This window comes from Pelodiscus sinensis, chromosome 4 (assembly GCF_049634645.1).
Source record: "Pelodiscus sinensis isolate JC-2024 chromosome 4, ASM4963464v1, whole genome shotgun sequence".
NCBI classification, from domain to species: domain Eukaryota; kingdom Metazoa; phylum Chordata; order Testudines; family Trionychidae; genus Pelodiscus; species Pelodiscus sinensis.
This window is the reverse complement of record NC_134714.1, coordinates 123,079,848-123,097,302: the sequence shown is the minus strand read 5'-3', so window position 1 is coordinate 123,097,302 and position 17,455 is coordinate 123,079,848. Positions and strand designations below refer to the sequence as shown.

The 17,455-nt window shown below is 42.5% G+C and overlaps 1 protein-coding gene across 1 annotated transcript in view; it reads left to right on the top strand.

The window, feature by feature from the left end:
* The window catches only part of TESMIN (testis expressed metallothionein like protein), a 62,032-nt gene that overhangs the window by 25,298 nt on the left and 19,279 nt on the right, over positions 1-17,455 (top strand). Inside the window, exons 7-9 of the mRNA XM_025188935.2 lie at positions 5,811-5,887; positions 9,277-9,368; positions 16,526-16,597. Coding sequence (XP_025044720.2) covers positions 5,811-5,887; positions 9,277-9,368; positions 16,526-16,597 — 241 coding nt within the window. The remainder of the gene's footprint in view (positions 1-5,810; positions 5,888-9,276; positions 9,369-16,525; positions 16,598-17,455) is intronic.

Sequence of the window (17,455 nt, the reverse complement as noted above, 5' to 3'; positions counted from 1 at the left end):
AAATGTCACTCTTCTTCCAAAAATAAAAAGCAGCTGAAGGTGCTGATTTAGTTTAACCATTAAGATTTTTAGCAGTGTAGTACATTTTTATCTACAACAGCAGTGCAGTGTATATTTGTAATGAGGCAAGTCAAAACTCCATCTCTTCCCTGTGGGTCTTGCACTACCAGCAGACAGTGTTAACTTAAGAGGTTCATTGTGGCCCTCCACACGGTCTCTTTCTGTTTATTAGAGGCAGGTGTCACAGCTTACTGAGCTATATTAATCACAGGCTAGCTCATAAGTTTGGGGTAAAATCTCCTATGGAGTCCTGATCTCCCTTCTCAAGGCAGTTTTTTAGGTGTCATGGGAAGGTTGGGGGGAACCTGGGCCCACCCACTACTCCAGGTTCTGGCCCAGGATAAATGTGGCCACAGGCAGCTTTTCCCTGGGCCACTTCCCCAAACAATTCCTCCCAGTACCTTTCCTTTGGTACCTGCTCATCAGTCCTCAGCTGTCACACAGCACCCCATACTGACACACTACTTCCTCCTTTCTGTCCTTTGCTCTTTTCCTCCCCCCTTCCTTGGCTAGGGGAGACCTTTTAAAGCAGCACCACAGGCCTTAATTGGCTGCAAGTGTCTAATTACCCTGTGGCTTCTAGCAAGTTCTAATTGACCCCAAGTGTCTGCCTGATTATTCTGTACTTAGGCTTAGCCTTTTTTTATTCAGGAAAGAGAAAGCTGTTCACTCATGCCCTAGCATGTATTCCGTCCACCGGTAGTGGCAAATGGTTGGCCTGGGTCTGTCGCAGTAGTTTAACTGTAACATTTTAGAAAGCTTTTCTTTCCTCCAGAAGTGTGAATTTCTTAAGAGCTATTTTACCATTAACTCCCTCCATGTTTTTGGTTTTATTGTTATCTGTTGTTCGTATTGCAGTTGTGCCTACGGGCACCAATCTGAGATCAGGGACTCCTCATGTTAGGCACTGTAAAAACATGACTACCAGACTCAGTTTCACAAGATGCAGAATATTTTCCACTCTGATTGACTTCAGAAGATTCTGCAGATGCCCAACACTTCTGATATAGTATTAAAAATTAGGTTCTTTCTGAGGATAAATCTGAAAAATCCAAAATGAGGAAAATAAACTTCCAAATTTTGTTACAGTATCTCCAGAGGTGAGGAAGGTAAAACCATAACTGAGAACTACCATTGTCTTTGTCTCCCATTTGACCAGATTTTCTTCTATTTTACTCACATTCATAGTATAGAACAGAGGGGAACACGAAACCAAGTATTAGAAGAACCAGAATTTAAGTCCAGAAAAGTCCCAGGTGACGAACCCCAGAAGTTGTCAATTTGAGCTTTTTTCCTGAGCTCCATTTCTTTTCATACAACATCTACAAGAACACATCCATAAATTAATTTCTGGTAGCAAGATTCATCTTGTCAATCTCATGGAGCCTAATATTCCATTTTTTCAAAATGGTATGGAGAATGAATGTGAATTAAAGAGTGTGTGACTATTATGAATTAAAGAGAATGGGACTGTTAACATGCTTCAAGTTAAGCATGTACTTGAGTGCATGCTTGTCAGCCGACGGTCAAGGCAGTGAGTGTGTGTGTTTGTGTACTATACACCCGAGACTTCAACAGCTGAGACCGGGGTCCCTTGCAGTGGGCAACCTGGAAGAGGTTGAAGGGCGCCCCAATAAGTGTACAGAGAGAGCTTATTACATTTCAGATTTCAGCTGCTAGAATTCATAATTCCTTCGCAGCGGGCAGCCTCGGGGAGGCTGAGAAGCGCCCCAATGGATTTTGCCACCTGGGTGTGACACAAATCCAAACGCCCAAGCTCTCCCTATATCTGTCCCTTTATGACCGGCTGAAGTTCTTTTAAATTGTGCTTGGTTCTATTACAGCAACTGAAGGAGTCAGGTTAAAACTTAAACAGTTACAGGTTTATTTGAGGAAGCTTATAAATCATATGGTTGCAATGGCTATTGTTCTATTTCTTAACTACTAGCAAAATATAGATCTTAAAAATGGTTACAAAGCAGATAAAGATAGAAAAATAGAAATAATGGTACCAAGTAACAGCTTACTCTTTCTATGTGTACACATAAGACAGAGGACCACATCCAGGTACAATTTTTACCCCCTTCTGTGCCTCTCGACTCCAGCATGTCAGGCCAGGGCCGGTCCCTCAATTCCTAGGAAGGACGAAAATACGAGGTGGGCGTCCCCATAGAACCTCGGGAGGTCAAACACCTAACCCGACCAGCAGGTAGAGGGTAGAATGACACTCAAAAGAGAGTGTGCTGCTGTACCACCTTTATACTCATGGGGTCACGTATTTTTCTTATCTGTCATGCCAAATGGGGCTGGTCTGTCTTTTGTGAGACCAGTTCTTACAAGGGAGTTGTGAACTTTATTTACACTTGTAAGAGAGATAACTAAATTGGAAGTACTGGGCATTCTTTTCTCAGTGGGGGATTCCTCTCCCAGGGACTGTGTGTTCGTATCAACATGGGTACCAGCCGGGCACACTCGCATATCCTGATCTTGCATCAAAGCAGATCAAAGCTTAATGGCTATGCTGATTGCCTTAATCGCTCTCTCTCTCCACATATCTGTTTTCAGCTCCTCAGGATCAGATGAGCCAGCATAGACTATGCTGATATTATTGCTCCTTCTCTGTCCTGTATGCTTCAGGAACCTCAGAGAGGCAAATAAGATGGATGATATGGGGGGTTGGTCTGTCTGGCTACAATGCTGAATCAGGACTTTGTCCTTTTCATATGTGTTCATTTTTTTTAATTGTATCCTTTGGTATATATGGTTGTGACAATTTTCTTCCACTATTTGATCTGAGGAAGTGGGTCTGGCCCACGAAAGCTCATCACCTATTAAACCATCTTATTAGTCTTTAAAGTGCTACACAGTCCTGTTTTTTGTTTCAGCTGCACCAGACTAACACTGCTACATTTCTACCACTATTCGACTTGTGTAAAGACACTTCCCCCCTCCATGCCCTCCCGAGCTATGACTTCCTCCTTACTTTTCTAGCAGTAATTTTTTGGCAAATACTTCTGCTCCAAGTGTATTCTTCTGACTTTAAAAGTTGTAAAATAAGAACCCGAAATAAATACAATGAACATTTCTGTCAGTTACTTACTCATGAAAGGATTTTATAGACTATAAAATTTGCATTTAGAGTATTTTTAAAGATACTCTGAGACATTTAATATCAAAGAGTAAAGGCCTCCTGTGCTCAACTTACTTATTGACAAAGTGGTGATGCCCTTTGGTGGCTGTGTGCAAAGCGGAAGCCTTTTGCAGTATAAAAAGAAATGTTTCTGGAGAGAGATTTTCTGGGCCCTCCTTTAACTATCTTGTGGGGGAAACATGGGTTTGATTCTAAGGTAATCCATGGCAGGGATGGGGAACATTTTTTTAGTTGGGTGCTACTGATCCACAGAAAAATCAGTCAGGGGTCACTCGCAACTGAGAAGCCAAAAAAATCCAACAAAACCCTCACTGACCTGACACGCACACTCACAACTCAAGGCATCAGGGCTCCCTTCATGCTCCAGTCCCCTAACGCAGAGGATGCCAAGGCGTGGGGCTTCCCCCAAAGTGGGGTGAGCCAGCGTTTACGCTGCAGCCCCACAGGGAAGCACTGATGCTGGGAAACTTGCTAGGGGGCTGGAGCACAAGTGCCAGCTTGCCCTGTTGCAGAGTTATCCCCAAGCCTCACTATGGATCAAGCTAAGCTAGGATCCAGATCTGGCCTGTGGGCTATAGGTTTCCCTCCCCTCATCTATGGCAAAGAGGTAGAGATTAATTACAAAGGATGAATACAAACAAACAACTTAGATGGGGCTACTATAAGGTGGGTGCATAACTGGCTGGATAACCATACTCAGAGAGTAGTTATTAATGGTTCACAATCGTGCTGGAAAGGTATAACAAGTGGTGTTCCACAGGGGCCTGTATTGGGACTGTCTTTGTTCAATATCTTCATCAATGATTTAGATATTGGCATAGAAAGTACATTTATTAAGTTTGCAGATGATACCAAGCTGGGAGGGGTTGCAATTGCTCTGGAGGATAGATCACATAATTCAAAATGATCTGGACAAATTGGAGAAATGGTCTGAGGTAAACAGGATGAAGTTTAATAAAGACAAATGCAAAGTGTTCCACTTAGGAAGGAACAATCAGTTTCACACATACAGAATGGGAGGCAACTGTCTAGGAAGGAGTATGGCAGAAATGGATCTAGAAGTTATAGTGGACCACAAGCTGAATGAGTCAGCAGTGTGATGCTGTTGCAAAAAAAGCAAACATGATTCTGAGATGCATTAACAGATGTGTTGCGAGCAAGACACGAGAAGTCATTCTTCCGCTCTACTCTGCACTGGTTAGGCCTCAGTTGGAGTATTGTGTCCAGTTCTGGGCACCACATTTCAAGAAAGATGTGGAGAAATTGGAGAGGGTCCAGAGAAGAGCAACAAGAATGATTAAAGGTCTAGAGAACATGACCTATGAAGGAAGGCTGAAAGAATTGGGTTTGTTTAGTTTAGAAAAGAGAAGTCTGAGGGGGTACATGATAGGTATCTAAATGGGTGTCATAAGGAGGAGGGAGAAAACTTGTTCATCTTGGCCTCTGAGAATAGAACAAGAAGCAATGGGCTTAAACTGCAGCAAGGGAGGCATAGGTTGGACATTAGGAAAAAGTTCCTAACTGTCAGGGTAGTTAAACTCTGGAATAAATTGCCCAGGGAGGTTGTGGAATCTCCATCTGTGGAGATATTTAAGAGTAGGTTAGATAAATGTCTATCAGGGATGGTCTAGACAATATTTGGTCCTGCCATGGGGGCAGGGAACTGAACTCGATGACCTCTCGAGGTCCCTTCCAGTCCTATCTATTCTATGATTCTATGATTTGGATGATGGCATAGAGAGTACGCTTATAAGGTTTGCAGGTGATACCAAGCTGAGAGCAATTGCCCTTGCTTTGCAAGATAGGATCGTAATTCAAAATGATCTGGACAAAATGAAGAAATGGTCCGAGGCAGATGATAGTCAATAAGGACAAATGCAAAGTACTCCACTTAGGAAGGAACAATCAGTCGCGCACACACAAAATGGAAAATGATTGCCTAGGAAGGAGTACCCAGAAAAAGATCTAGGGATCATAGTGGATCACAAGCTAACTATGAGTCAATAGTGTAGGGAAAGATGTGGACACATTGGAGAAGGTGCAGAGAAGATCAACAAAAATAATTAAAGGTGTAGATAACATGACCTAATTGGGTTTGTTTAGTCTGGAAAAGAGAAGACCGAGAGGGGATATGATAACAGCTTTCAAGTACCTAAAAGGTTGTTACCCAGAAGAGGAAGAAAAACCATTCTCCTTAATCTCTGATGATAGGACAAGAAGCAATGGACTTAAATTGCAGTAAGGGCGGTTTAGGTTGGGCATTAAGAAAAACTTTGTCAGTTGGTTAACCGTTGGAATAAACTGGCTAGGAAGGTTGTGGAATCTTCAAGAACAGGTTAGAGAAACACCTGTCAGGCATGGTCTTGGTCCTAACATGGGTGGAAGGGAATGGACTCAATGATTTCTTGAGGTTCCTTTCAGTTCTATGATACTATGAAAAACCCTCAGGAAATGTATTTTTATTTTAATAAATGATGATAAATGGCACACATGTTCTCCCAAGGTGGAACTTTGATCCTGAAAAGACTTATTATGCATGTGCTTAACTTTATCACCTGTGAGCAATTCGATTAACTTTAGGCAACCTTTTTCTTATCAGATGTGACTAATCCTATGACAACTGTGCTGGGACAATATTTTCCAGTTCCAGGTAAAGTGGATCTCAATGAACAACAGGTGAGGAAACCCTTAAAAAGAAAAGAAAAAAGTAAATATACTGCAATTCCTTCTCCTAAAGTTTCACATTTATTCATTAAGTTGGATATTTATTGGACGTGGGGAAATAACCAACACATTATAAATTCTGTACAGAGCCTTTCAATCAGAATTTCTAGCATGTTGTACATGTTATTTTCTAAGATTTAGCTAGATTTGCACCTTCTACAATAATCTTAGATATACAAAGGCCTGTGATTTCATTATCATTCTTTGAAAAATAAAGGTGAACCCAGTGTTTAAAACATACTTTTTAGCAAGAATGCAACTAAAAATGTTACAGTATCTTGAATTTATTATTCATACATGAGCTGTTATGATTGGAGACTGTTTCAGGGTTTTGTCTACACAGTGCCACAATCTGGGCTACGGGTGTGTGATTTGTAGAGCTTTCTGAAGTGTTCCACTTTAGCTGCATTGGTAGACCCTGCTGCCTTGCATGACCTAAATGGTATCTATTTTGTGTTAACATAGTCATGTATGAAACAGGACTACATCAGTGCAAACTAAGTACCTTGTAATTCATGCCAGCAGAGCAGGGCATTCAGAGAACAACGGTTCTTTTTTGAGTGCTTGCTCAGATCCATTCCGATCGAGGTGTGTGCACGCTGTGTGCACAATTGCAGGAAAGTTTTTACCCTATCTGCTACCTGTTGAGTCAACTGTGGAGCGCTTCTGATGTGGTGCTCTGTATATGACCCTGCTAACCCAAGCACACCTCATTTCCTTCCTACTGTCAGGGACAGCTATTGGAACTTATGATGCTCTTTCTTTGCAAGTGCCTCGTCTCCTAGGGCTTCTCAAGGGTGTGGATAGGCTTCACCTGTGGGTCCGGCTCCTGGTCCCTGCTTGGAATCTCAACCTGGTCCTTTCGATGCTCATAAGTCCTCCCTTTCAGCCTTTACCAACTTGTTTGATACTATACCTTTCATGGAAGGTGACTTTTCTAATTGCCGTCACCTCTGCCAGATGGTGTCGGAACTCTATGACCTCTTGTCAGACCCTCAGTACATGGTCTCCCATAAAGACAAGATTCTGCTTCATCTTCATCTGTCTTTCTCCCAAAAGTGGTTGCTGCCTTCCACACAGGTCAGGACATTTTCTTTACAGTTTTCTGACCCTCACCAGGGTCCATGGGAGCAGTGACCGCACTCCTTGCAAGTCAGGCAAGATCTTATATTCTACATTGACAGGACTAAGCCCTTTTGTAAATCCTCACAGCCATTTATGGCAGTGGTGGACCGTATGAAATATTTTCAAGTTTTGTCACAGCACATCTCTTCCTGGATCACGGTGTGCATCCACATGTGTTATGATCTCGCTAAGGTCTTTCCACCGCCTCTCACGGCACACCCCACAAGGGTGCAGGCCTCATCTGCTTTTCTGGCCCATGTTCTCTAGGAAATATGCAGGGCTATGACGTGGTCTTTGGTCCATGCCTTTACATCAGTACAGCAGTCCAAACTTGATGTGGCTTTTAGGACTGTGGTACTCAAGTCAGCTACACATTGACTCTGACCCCTTCTCTTGGGTAAGGTTTGTGAATCACTTCAAGTGGAATACATAATGCAAGCACTCAAAGAAGAATAAACGGTTACTCTCCTTGTAACTGTTGTTCTTCGAGATGTATTACTCATATCTATTCCATACCCATCTTCCTTCCCCGCTGTCAGAGTAGCCAGCAAGAAGGAACTGAGGTGTGGTTAGGTTGGCAGGGTTATTTATAGTGCGCCACACTGGCGCCACTCCAGGGGACTCCACAGCTGACCCAACAGGTAGCAGCTAGTGTGAAAACTTTCCAACAGTCATGCACATGATTCACACACACCTCAATTGGCATAGATATGAGCGACACATCTCAAAGAACAAGTTACAAAGGTGAGTAAACATTTTTTAAAGTGCTCTACAAATCACACACTTGTAATCCAGACTATGGCACAATATAGACAAAGTATTAGAGGCTTATTTATATTTGTAAATGAAATCACAACTTCCTGATGTTTGCCTGGTAAGGAGGAAACTCTTCATCTAGAAGCTTTGAAGAGAGAACATAAGCTAAGCATAGTAGTCTGAAAATTCACACTTGGCAGTGCCAATTACTCTTCAACTTCCCTTCAAATCTGTGAGAGTTGAAGGTGGTCAGCACATTTCAGGATTGAGCCATAATTGAAAGAAATTCCCACCATATTTAAAATATGAAATGATTTTGGAATACAAATTCACTTTTGTCTTCTCTCTGTGAGTTTTTTGTTTAAAATTTTTGAAGTGCAGTAATCACAATCCAAGGCATAATGCACATGCTGTGCATTAATTTTTTCTGCCACTATAAGCACTCTGGCAATCATCCTCCATTATACTTCAGTAGGATTTCGCTCTCCTCTACCTGCCCAGTTTAGGACATGAACTGTTAATAATTAAACTTTATAAGTGTTCAGATTGCTATGTTTGTTGTTTATTTATTAACGTTGGAGTAGTTGTTAGAACAGTGTGTTAGTTTAAATAAAACCATGGGACAGAAGCCTGATAAGTAGATAGAAAGCCTTGGATTCCTAGTCCATCAGTACACATAGAATTCAAGTTGCTAGTGACTAGGAGTTATTACCTGGTAATGTGTGTTTTGAATTATATTACTTTGAATTAAATTTGTCAGGTGAATCTGTGGCTCAGGCAAATTCCTAGAGGATAAGGGTCCATATCAAAAAAGTGAGAAGGGAAATGCCAAGTGCTTGTGTAAGGAGCCTGAAGTGTTTTCTAATCCCTTTGGTGTTGGGAAGCGGGGAGGGCCACTGGAAATGTGGTGTGAAGAAATTTCAGTTTTGTTTTCCCTATCTTTCTATAGCCTTTATTTCGATATTCCTCCTTCCCATCCTCTTCTTCTCAAGCGTCCCATTTTCTCCTTCTATCTGTATAACCTCCAAGCATAACTCCACCCATTCTTTCCCTGATCTTCTCCAAAACAAGATTGTTTCTTTTTTTAAATTCCACATGTTCTGGGACAAGTCAAAGGATTTATTGCATTTTAGCTTAATGGAAAACAGTGACAAAGACAAGTGGCTACTGACTGCAGGAATAAAAAGAGATGCTGAACAACATAAAAAGAGTGCTGAACAGTATAAATGAAACTTACTGTTTGCTCTCTGTAATAGAGGACAAATGACTTGGCATATGGAACCTTTCTAAAGAATGTTACTACATATTTTCCCAGGATCTATTCCTCCATTAGTTTCATTAATAAATTTTGCCTGTTTATGCTAGTTCACTGGTCCTTTATCTCATTCTCATAGTCACAGAAATGATTTGTCTTTATTAAAACTTAGCACAAACAGACCTTTGCTTATTATTTTGAACAGCTTGATAAAGGAGCTTTACAATCAGTAGCTAGCAGTGCCACATTCCAATCAGAAGTAAATCTTCAAGGGCCAACAAAAACAACTTTAGTTGGGTAAGAAACACAAAACTTTTAATTTGCTGCTAATTTCAGTGGCAAGTTATTTTGTACAGTTGTAATATTTCTTATTGTTATGGAGAGTTCACTTCTAGTACTGATATTGTTCTTAATATGTCTTCCCCCCACTCTCCATAAAGAAAGCATTTCTGTTATAGTAATGCTGTTTGAGTTTAAATACATACATTTTTAATAGGTAAGGTGTCAAGTTGGTGCTCCAAAATATGTAGCATAGTTCCTGAGTTCTGTAGGACCAATAAACATTGTTGCAGTTACAGTTGGACACAGAAGAGAAGGCAATTGACATGGAGGAACTAATAGAAACTGCAGATTGCTGTGATGGTAGCTTTATTGTTCTTCAGCAAAACTGATGGTAAGAGGAAAGTGAAGCTTTGCATAGAGGTGGGGGTGTGCTCCAACATTTAAAGAGCCTAGGACATTACATTTCTCCACTACATTTAAAAAAAAAATCCCTTTATGTATGTATGTATGTATCTATGTGATCATTTGTATGGCTAACATTAAACACTATAAAGACTTTACAATGAGCTTCACTGACATGTTGCTCATCTATCCAACTTTTTCAAAAACTTTGGAGTATCTGCCCAGTGTTTCTTGAAGATTTCTGGGTGCTTCTGTTATCACCTTGCCCTTGATCCAGTTCACCTTGAGTTCTCAATTCAAGATCTGACAGATAATGGTGGGTACTTTCCTTCAAAGATAGAACAACTGATCGTCCATGAAGGTGAACTTTCACCTGGCGTATCCCTTTGTGGACTAACTTTTCTCCATTATAAGCCTTCAGAACAATGGCAGTGTCTTCCAGAGAAGGGGTTCTCAACCTTTTTCTTTCTGAGGCCAGCCTAATGTGCTATTAAAAACACCATGAGCCACTTGTGCCATAACATCTGCATATTTTAGAAGATTAAAAGCCAGAGCTAGCATTGAGGCATAGAAAGCAGGGCAATTGCCTTAGGCCTCACACCACAAGAGCCCTGTGAAGCTACGTTGTTTGGGCTTTGGCTTCAGTCCAGGCAGTGGGAGTCAGGCTTCAGCATCTGCCCCAGCTCCCAATGTGTCTAATACCAGCTCTGTTTTCTGGTTTATTTTGGCCGACTCCATGAAACCTGCCTGTGATCCCCCAGGGGGCCCTGTAGCCCTGTTCAGAACCATGGAGGAACTTGTGATAATATCTGGTGATAGGTAGATGCATAAATAAATGAAATGGTAGCTCCAGTATCAAGATGCATTCTTGCAGGAACTCTCTCAATCAAGAGTGTGACCAAGATAGCATCTCTTACCCTAGCTTCTGATAAGTAATGTCATGCTAGGTCTTGATCTGAATAACTAGATCTCATCTCTTTCCACATAATGAATTCCCAATTTCTGTCCTTTCTTAGGTTCAGTCTTCATAAGCTTCTTAAGCGCCCATGACCCTCTGTCTTGCCAATCTAGGGATACGTCTAGACTACATGCCTCTGATGACAGAGGCATGTAGATTAGACTACCCGGCATAGGAAAATGAAGCGGCGATTTAAATAATCGCCGTTTCATTTAAATCGCTGCCGCGCTGAGCCAATCAGCTGTTTGTCAGCTCAGCGCAGTAGTCTAGATGCTCAGCGGTTGACATCAAAGGCATTTGTCAACCTCCCAAGTATGCCTCACTTTACAATGAGCTTCACTGACATGTTGCTCATCTATCCAACTTTTTCAAAAACTTTGGAGTATCTGCCCAGTGTTTCTTGACGATTTCTGGGTGCTTCTGTTATCACCTTGCTCTTGATCCAGTTCACCTTGAGTTCTCAATTCAAGATCTGACAGATAATGGTGGATACTTTCCTTCAAAGATAGAACAACTGATGAGGCATACTTGGGAGGTCGACAAATGCCTTTGATTATTTAAATCGCTGCTTCATTTTCCTATACCGGGTAGTCTAATCCACATGCCTCTGTCGCCAGAGGCATGTAGTCTAGACGTACCCTAGGAGATTAACTTCTTGATTCACATTAAATTTCAACAAATCCTTTTCCGTAGTCTCTATGACAGTTGCTATCTCACCAGCCTTCTGACACAGTCAGTAATTTTTTCCAAATCTTGTAATTGAGTAATCCAGAGGCAAATTGGTCATATAAGGCATCACATAGGCTGTGTCTACATTGGCGCGATCTTGCGCCAAAGCGACCGCTTTAGCGCAAAAACATGCTGCCTGTTTACACTGGCAGGGAGTTCTTGCACAAGAACACTGATGTTCTAATGTGTGAAATCAGTGCTTCTTGCGCTAGAACTATGATGCTCCCGCTCAGGAATAAGCCCTCTTGCACAACTGTTCTTGCGCAAGAGACCAGTGTAGACGGGCAACATGAATTTCTTGCACAAGAAAGCCTGATGGTTAAAATGGCTATCGGAGCTTTCTTGTGCAAGAGAGTGTCTACGCTGGCACGGATGCTCTTGCACAAAAGCACATCTCTGGCGCAAAGGCACATGCCAGTGTAGATGCTGTCTTGCGCAAATACTTTAGCGCAAGAACTCTTACGTTAAAGAGTATTCATGCTAGATCATGCCAATGCAGACGTAGCCTTAATGTTTATCAGAACTGACTGTGTTCTGACAACATCCTTAGGGCAACAACAAATTGTACTGTGGACTTGTCACCTTCCCAATATCACTGATGGAACCAATATTGTTATGCTGGCATCAATGGGATCAGAGAAAAAAAATTCTGCATTGTTGCAGTAATTGTGGCAGATCAGAGCACAGCTGAAGACAGTAGGTCACACAGCAGTCTGCATGCCTTTGAACCTGTTACTGTCAGCAAGATTGAAGCTATCTGAAATTGAATTGCAAGCAACACATGGCTCAAAATGTTCAAGGTACATCATTCATGGTTTCTGGTTTTCATCCAACTCACCAACATTGCCAACAAAAGTTGCCATTTCTCTGCTCTCCTATTGGACTTTACATTTCCCGAAGATCTTCTTTCTCACAGTGAAACTTTTTTCTTTTACTATACACTAGCTGCATTTAATCCATCTCTTCTGTTGTGCTCCCTCTGCTGGCTGAAGACCCTTAGCCCAGGTTACAGGTTGTTCCTCTCTCTGCCAGCTTGCATAAAGTCAGTAAGGTTGCCAGATGGTTTCAACAAAAATACCAGACACACTTGACATTACATCACAATCTACATTACCTCTTATTTAGAAAATACCGGATGTTTATGTTTTCTCATTTATATTTTTTCAATTTGTTTCCCGAACAGAAAGCTCAAATACTGGACTGCCCAGTTCAAAACTGAACACCTGGCAACCTTAGCAGTCAGCCAAGGTGGCGGCTTGCTTCTTTCTCAGAACTTTATTTGCACAAATCCAGCAGTATTTTCAGAATCCTTTATCCCTTGTTCAATTCTATATTTTACTTCTCTCTCTCACAGTCCCTGCAGCAAAAAGAAGCAGTTTGTCATCTTGTGCTTCTTGAGTCTAGAAGAACTTTTTTTCTTTTAATGATGATAATTGTCTTCATCAGTACTGAACACTCATGAGATTAAAAATTCTTCATCACTAATATGTTCAATTTGAAGCCAGCACTAATGGAGATAGATACAGAGAAAAAATTGCACTGGAGTTAAGGGGAATATTCAAACATATAAAGGGACAGGACATAACACTGTATGCACTCTGCAAATGGTGGCATCTGCTGTTCAGCTCTATGTGGAGCACTTAATTTCAACCACTCTTTGTCTTACTCTACAATGCTATATTGGTTCCATCAATGATAAATGCCCCAGTAATAAGATGAAGTTGCAGTCTGAGATCCTTAAAATGAAACAAATCCAGTATTGTGCAATCCTCTTGCTTATCTCAGAGACATTTCTTTCAGTTATCATCTTCCCAAGGTGAAACTTACGCCTAGGATATTAGCAAGTTACATGATGATTTCTCTTGAACAAAGTGAGTAAGTCTGGGAAATAATGGCGTATGAATTGGGCTGGTTCACTATATCAGATGGAAGGAAGTATTGCTGCCATGTGGTGGATCCAAAATTGTAATCCACTCTTAGTGGTGCCTATTAATTTTGGGTGTGGTATGTAAAGGGGTAAATAACAGTTCCTTATTCACTTTCTCCACACCATTCATGATTTTACTGACCTTTGTCATAGCCCTCCTTGGTCATTTTTTTTCCAAGCTAGAAAGCCCTAGTCATTTTAATCTTTCCTCATATGCAAGTTTTATTGCTCTTCTCTGCAACTTTTCAATTCCAGTATGTTCTTTTGATAGTGTGACCAGATGTCACATTTTTAAAGGAACAGTCCCGTATTTAAACTCGCCTGCAGGTGTCCCAACTTTTTTTTTTAAGGTAAATTGTCTCATATTTTCTGTCCCCATCACAACTGATTCTGTCTGGATCCCTGGTCACCAGGCATCCGTCTACCAGTAATGAATGGAGGGGTCCAGTGGCCAACATGGGGAGTGGATGTGCAAGGCTTTTGGCAGAGCAAAGCTGCAGTGTGCAGGACTGGCTGTTCCCACTGCATGTCAGCTCTTGGCCAGCAGGGTCTGCAGCCTGTGGTGGCTGGTGAGTATGGGCTGGCACTAGGCGGCTGACAGTTACCTGTCACCTCTGCAGCCCTTAACATGCTTTCTCTTTTGTCCTGTCCCTGATTTGCCCCTTCCTCACAAATGGAGCATGTCCCACTCCCAGTGCTTTGTAGAGAACCAGCTCCTGATTGGAGCGCTAAGCTCACCAACAGCCTGGCTAGTAGGCTCCTTCCTTCCCCCACAGCCACTGGCTGAGTTGGCACCCTGGGAAAGTCCAAGACCCTCCAGTCCAAGGTGCTGGCCAGGAGTGGACAGGGAGGGTCAGGTCCCATTCCCTGTGTCAGAGGAGTGCAGGGATGTGTGTGTCTCGCCTCTCCCCATGTGAATTCTAAAGACTTAAAGATACGGTAAATAAAAAAAAATCCAATTTGCAGTATTTCTTGCTATCTCTCTCCATTCTGAAAACTGACCATTAATTCCTTTTTCCTTCCCTTTAACCAGTTACTGATTCATGAGAGGACCTTCCGGGCTTGTCTACACTGGCCCCTTTTCCGGAAGGGGCATGTTAATTTCACCTATCATAGTAGGGAAATCCGCGGGAGATTTAAATATCCCCCGCGGCATTTAAATAAAAATGTCCGCCGCTTTTTTCCGGCTTTTAGAAAAGCCGGAAAAGAGCGTCTACACTGGCCCCTATCCTCCGGAAAAAGCGCCCTTTTCCGGAGGATCTTATTCCTACTTTGAAGTAGGAATAAGATCCTCCGGAAAAGGGCGCTTTTTCCGGAGGATAGGGGCCAGTGTAGACGCTCTTTTCCGGCTTTTTTAAAAGCCGGAAAAAAGCGGCGGACATTTTTATTTAAATGCCGCGGGGGATATTTAAATCCCCCGTGGATTTCCCTATTACGATCTCTGAAATTAACATGCCCCTTCCGGAAAAGGGGCCAATGTAGACGTAGCCTCCCTGTTATCCCATAATTGTTTACTTTACTTAAGAAACTTTGTTGAGGAACCTTGTCAAAGACTTTCTGAAAGCGCAAGTGTATGTTGTACCTCCCTTAACCGGGACTCTTCGGTCCGACAACAGACCACAGGTGTTCCTGGACCACGGAGTCCAGGTATAGAGAGGTTGGGCCACGGGGAAGGAGTGGCGGGAGAAGAAGGGGGCATGGAGACTCAGCCAGGAGCCAGGCAGGGTGCAGAGGAGCAGGCAGTGCAGCAGAGAGCTATTGCCCTGCGGCCAGGAGGTAGTGGGGGCCCAGCAGTGGCAGCTGCATAACTCTGGCTCCCCCCATGGAGTTTGGGGACTACAACGGCAGCTTTGGAGCTCAGGGAGCCCCGGCTGTGGAGCTCTATCCCTGGCTATGAAGCTCCAACCCCAACCCCAGCGGCAGCCACGGCCAGGCAGGCAGCAGTGGGGCTAAGCTGGAGCCTTAGCTGGGGCAGCAGGACAGCACAGGCCGTGTTGGAAGGGACCTCCCCATGTCCAGCAAATCCCCTTGTTAGGTCCTGAGGGTGCACGTTGAGGGAGGTCCAACCTGTACATTGTATCCACAGAGATACCCTTGTTCATATATTTGCTGATCCCTTCAAAGGATTCTATTTAATTTCCCTTTACAGAAGCCATGACCTATATCTTTTTCCTTCTCTTCTCCAAACTTTGAAAAACTCTTTGTAATGCTGCAGATTTATCCCATACTCTAATTCTTCAATAGAACTGTGGCTGAAAATTCAGTAAAAACTAGAATCTCCTCTCTCCACATCACCTTTCCACAGGCCCAATCACATCCACGGTTCTTTCCTTTCTTTCAACTCTGAAATAGTTCAAAAGTCTGGCATTTGTTTATTTCGTACTACAGGCAGTCCCCGGGTTACGTACAAGTTAGGGACTGTAGGTTTGTTCTTAAGTTGAATTTGTATGTAAGTCGGAACTGGTACATATTGTAGGGGAAACTCTAGCCAAACATTTCTCCAGAGCTCAGTTTTATTCTCCCACACCTCACTTCCCTCAGTCCTTTATTCTCAAGCTGAGGTGTCTGCTGAGAAAAGCCGCTCCGCGTCTCCCTGGTCTGCTGGGGGGGGGGGGGGGGGGGAGGCGCTAGCTTTGCGTCTCTCTGGTCTGCTGGGGGAAAGCAGCTAGTGCAGGGTTGCCTCACCCCGTTTGTAAGTAGGGATCCGATGTAAGTCGGATCCATGTAACCCGGGGACTGCCTGTATATTAAAAATTCAGAAAAGATGTTTGTCTTACATCTCCCAGTCCATCCTATAGGCCTGCTCTATGTTTCAGCAGACTCCATAGAATAGCTGATGTGATGTTACCAGCATAGCACATGTGAGATATCACTTGGAAGCAGTGATTTGTACTTCGGGGACATGAAAGAATAAAATGTGTACATTTAAAAAGTTAATTTATGTGCTGATTACTCTAAATCTAACTATGGGGAATTTAGCATGTAATTCTTTAGCTAATGACTCTTTCTTAATCATTTTGTATTTGCAAATCATCTTTAAATATTATTGATGCTAAAAATGCCTGTATTTGCCTTTTGAGGAAAAATCATAATTAATTTTCATAGGATTTTACTCTCAAATATAATCTAATAGTTTTTTTTCTTTAATTCTTATAGATTGCCTCTTAGTTCATGGGATACAAAGTCTAAAAAACCATGTAACTGTACCAAATCTCAATGTTTGAAATTGTAAGTAAGCTTTCATTATGAAATATGAGCTAAGTTTATTTTGGAAAAAGCAAAGCTTAAAAAAATGCAAAACAGAATACATGCGTGTTCCAAAATACAGAATTACAGGTTGTACCTACCTGGTCCAGCACCCTCGGGACCTGACAAATCCTGAACCAGGCAGTTCGCTGGACCAGGGGAGGTCAATGGTGGCCCCTCTGCTGCTGGCCTCCAGACTTTCCCCCAACTGCTGGGTTCCCCTGCTGACTGCTGGACCCACTCCTGCCAGCTTCTCTGCTGTCAGCCCAGGTGGACACCTGAACGTCAGCCTCCTGCCATGCTCCCAGTCCAACCAGGTCCTAACCCAACTCCTAACCACTTGGGCTCTCTGGTCAAGGAACATCCATAGTCCTGGTGGACCACAGATGTTGCTGACCAGAGAGTCCTGGATTAGAGAGGTTCAACCTGTAGTATGTTGAATTAAAACCAGAGAGGGTCAAATCAGATCATTAGTGGGTGTAAATTAGTGAACCCCAATTTGGTTACTGTAGCTTTGCCTGTTTAAACCACCTGTGGATCTGGCCCAGAGATGTGCATGTCTACTGCATATGGTCCAGAATTTTGAAGAATAAAACTTGAAGCTAAATATGTGGCAAAAAGATTATAAAATTGTATCAGTTTCTGTATACTTGAGGCTCTCTCTCTCTCTCTCTCCCTCCCTGTGTGTATATATACACAGAGAGAGATGCTGATACAATTTCATTATGTCATTATGTTCCTTGAGTGATTGCTCATGTCAATTCCAATTTGGTGGGTGCATGCTGCGTACACAGTAGCCAGATGATTTCCTCCAGCAGTATCCTTTAGGCCAGCCTGGAA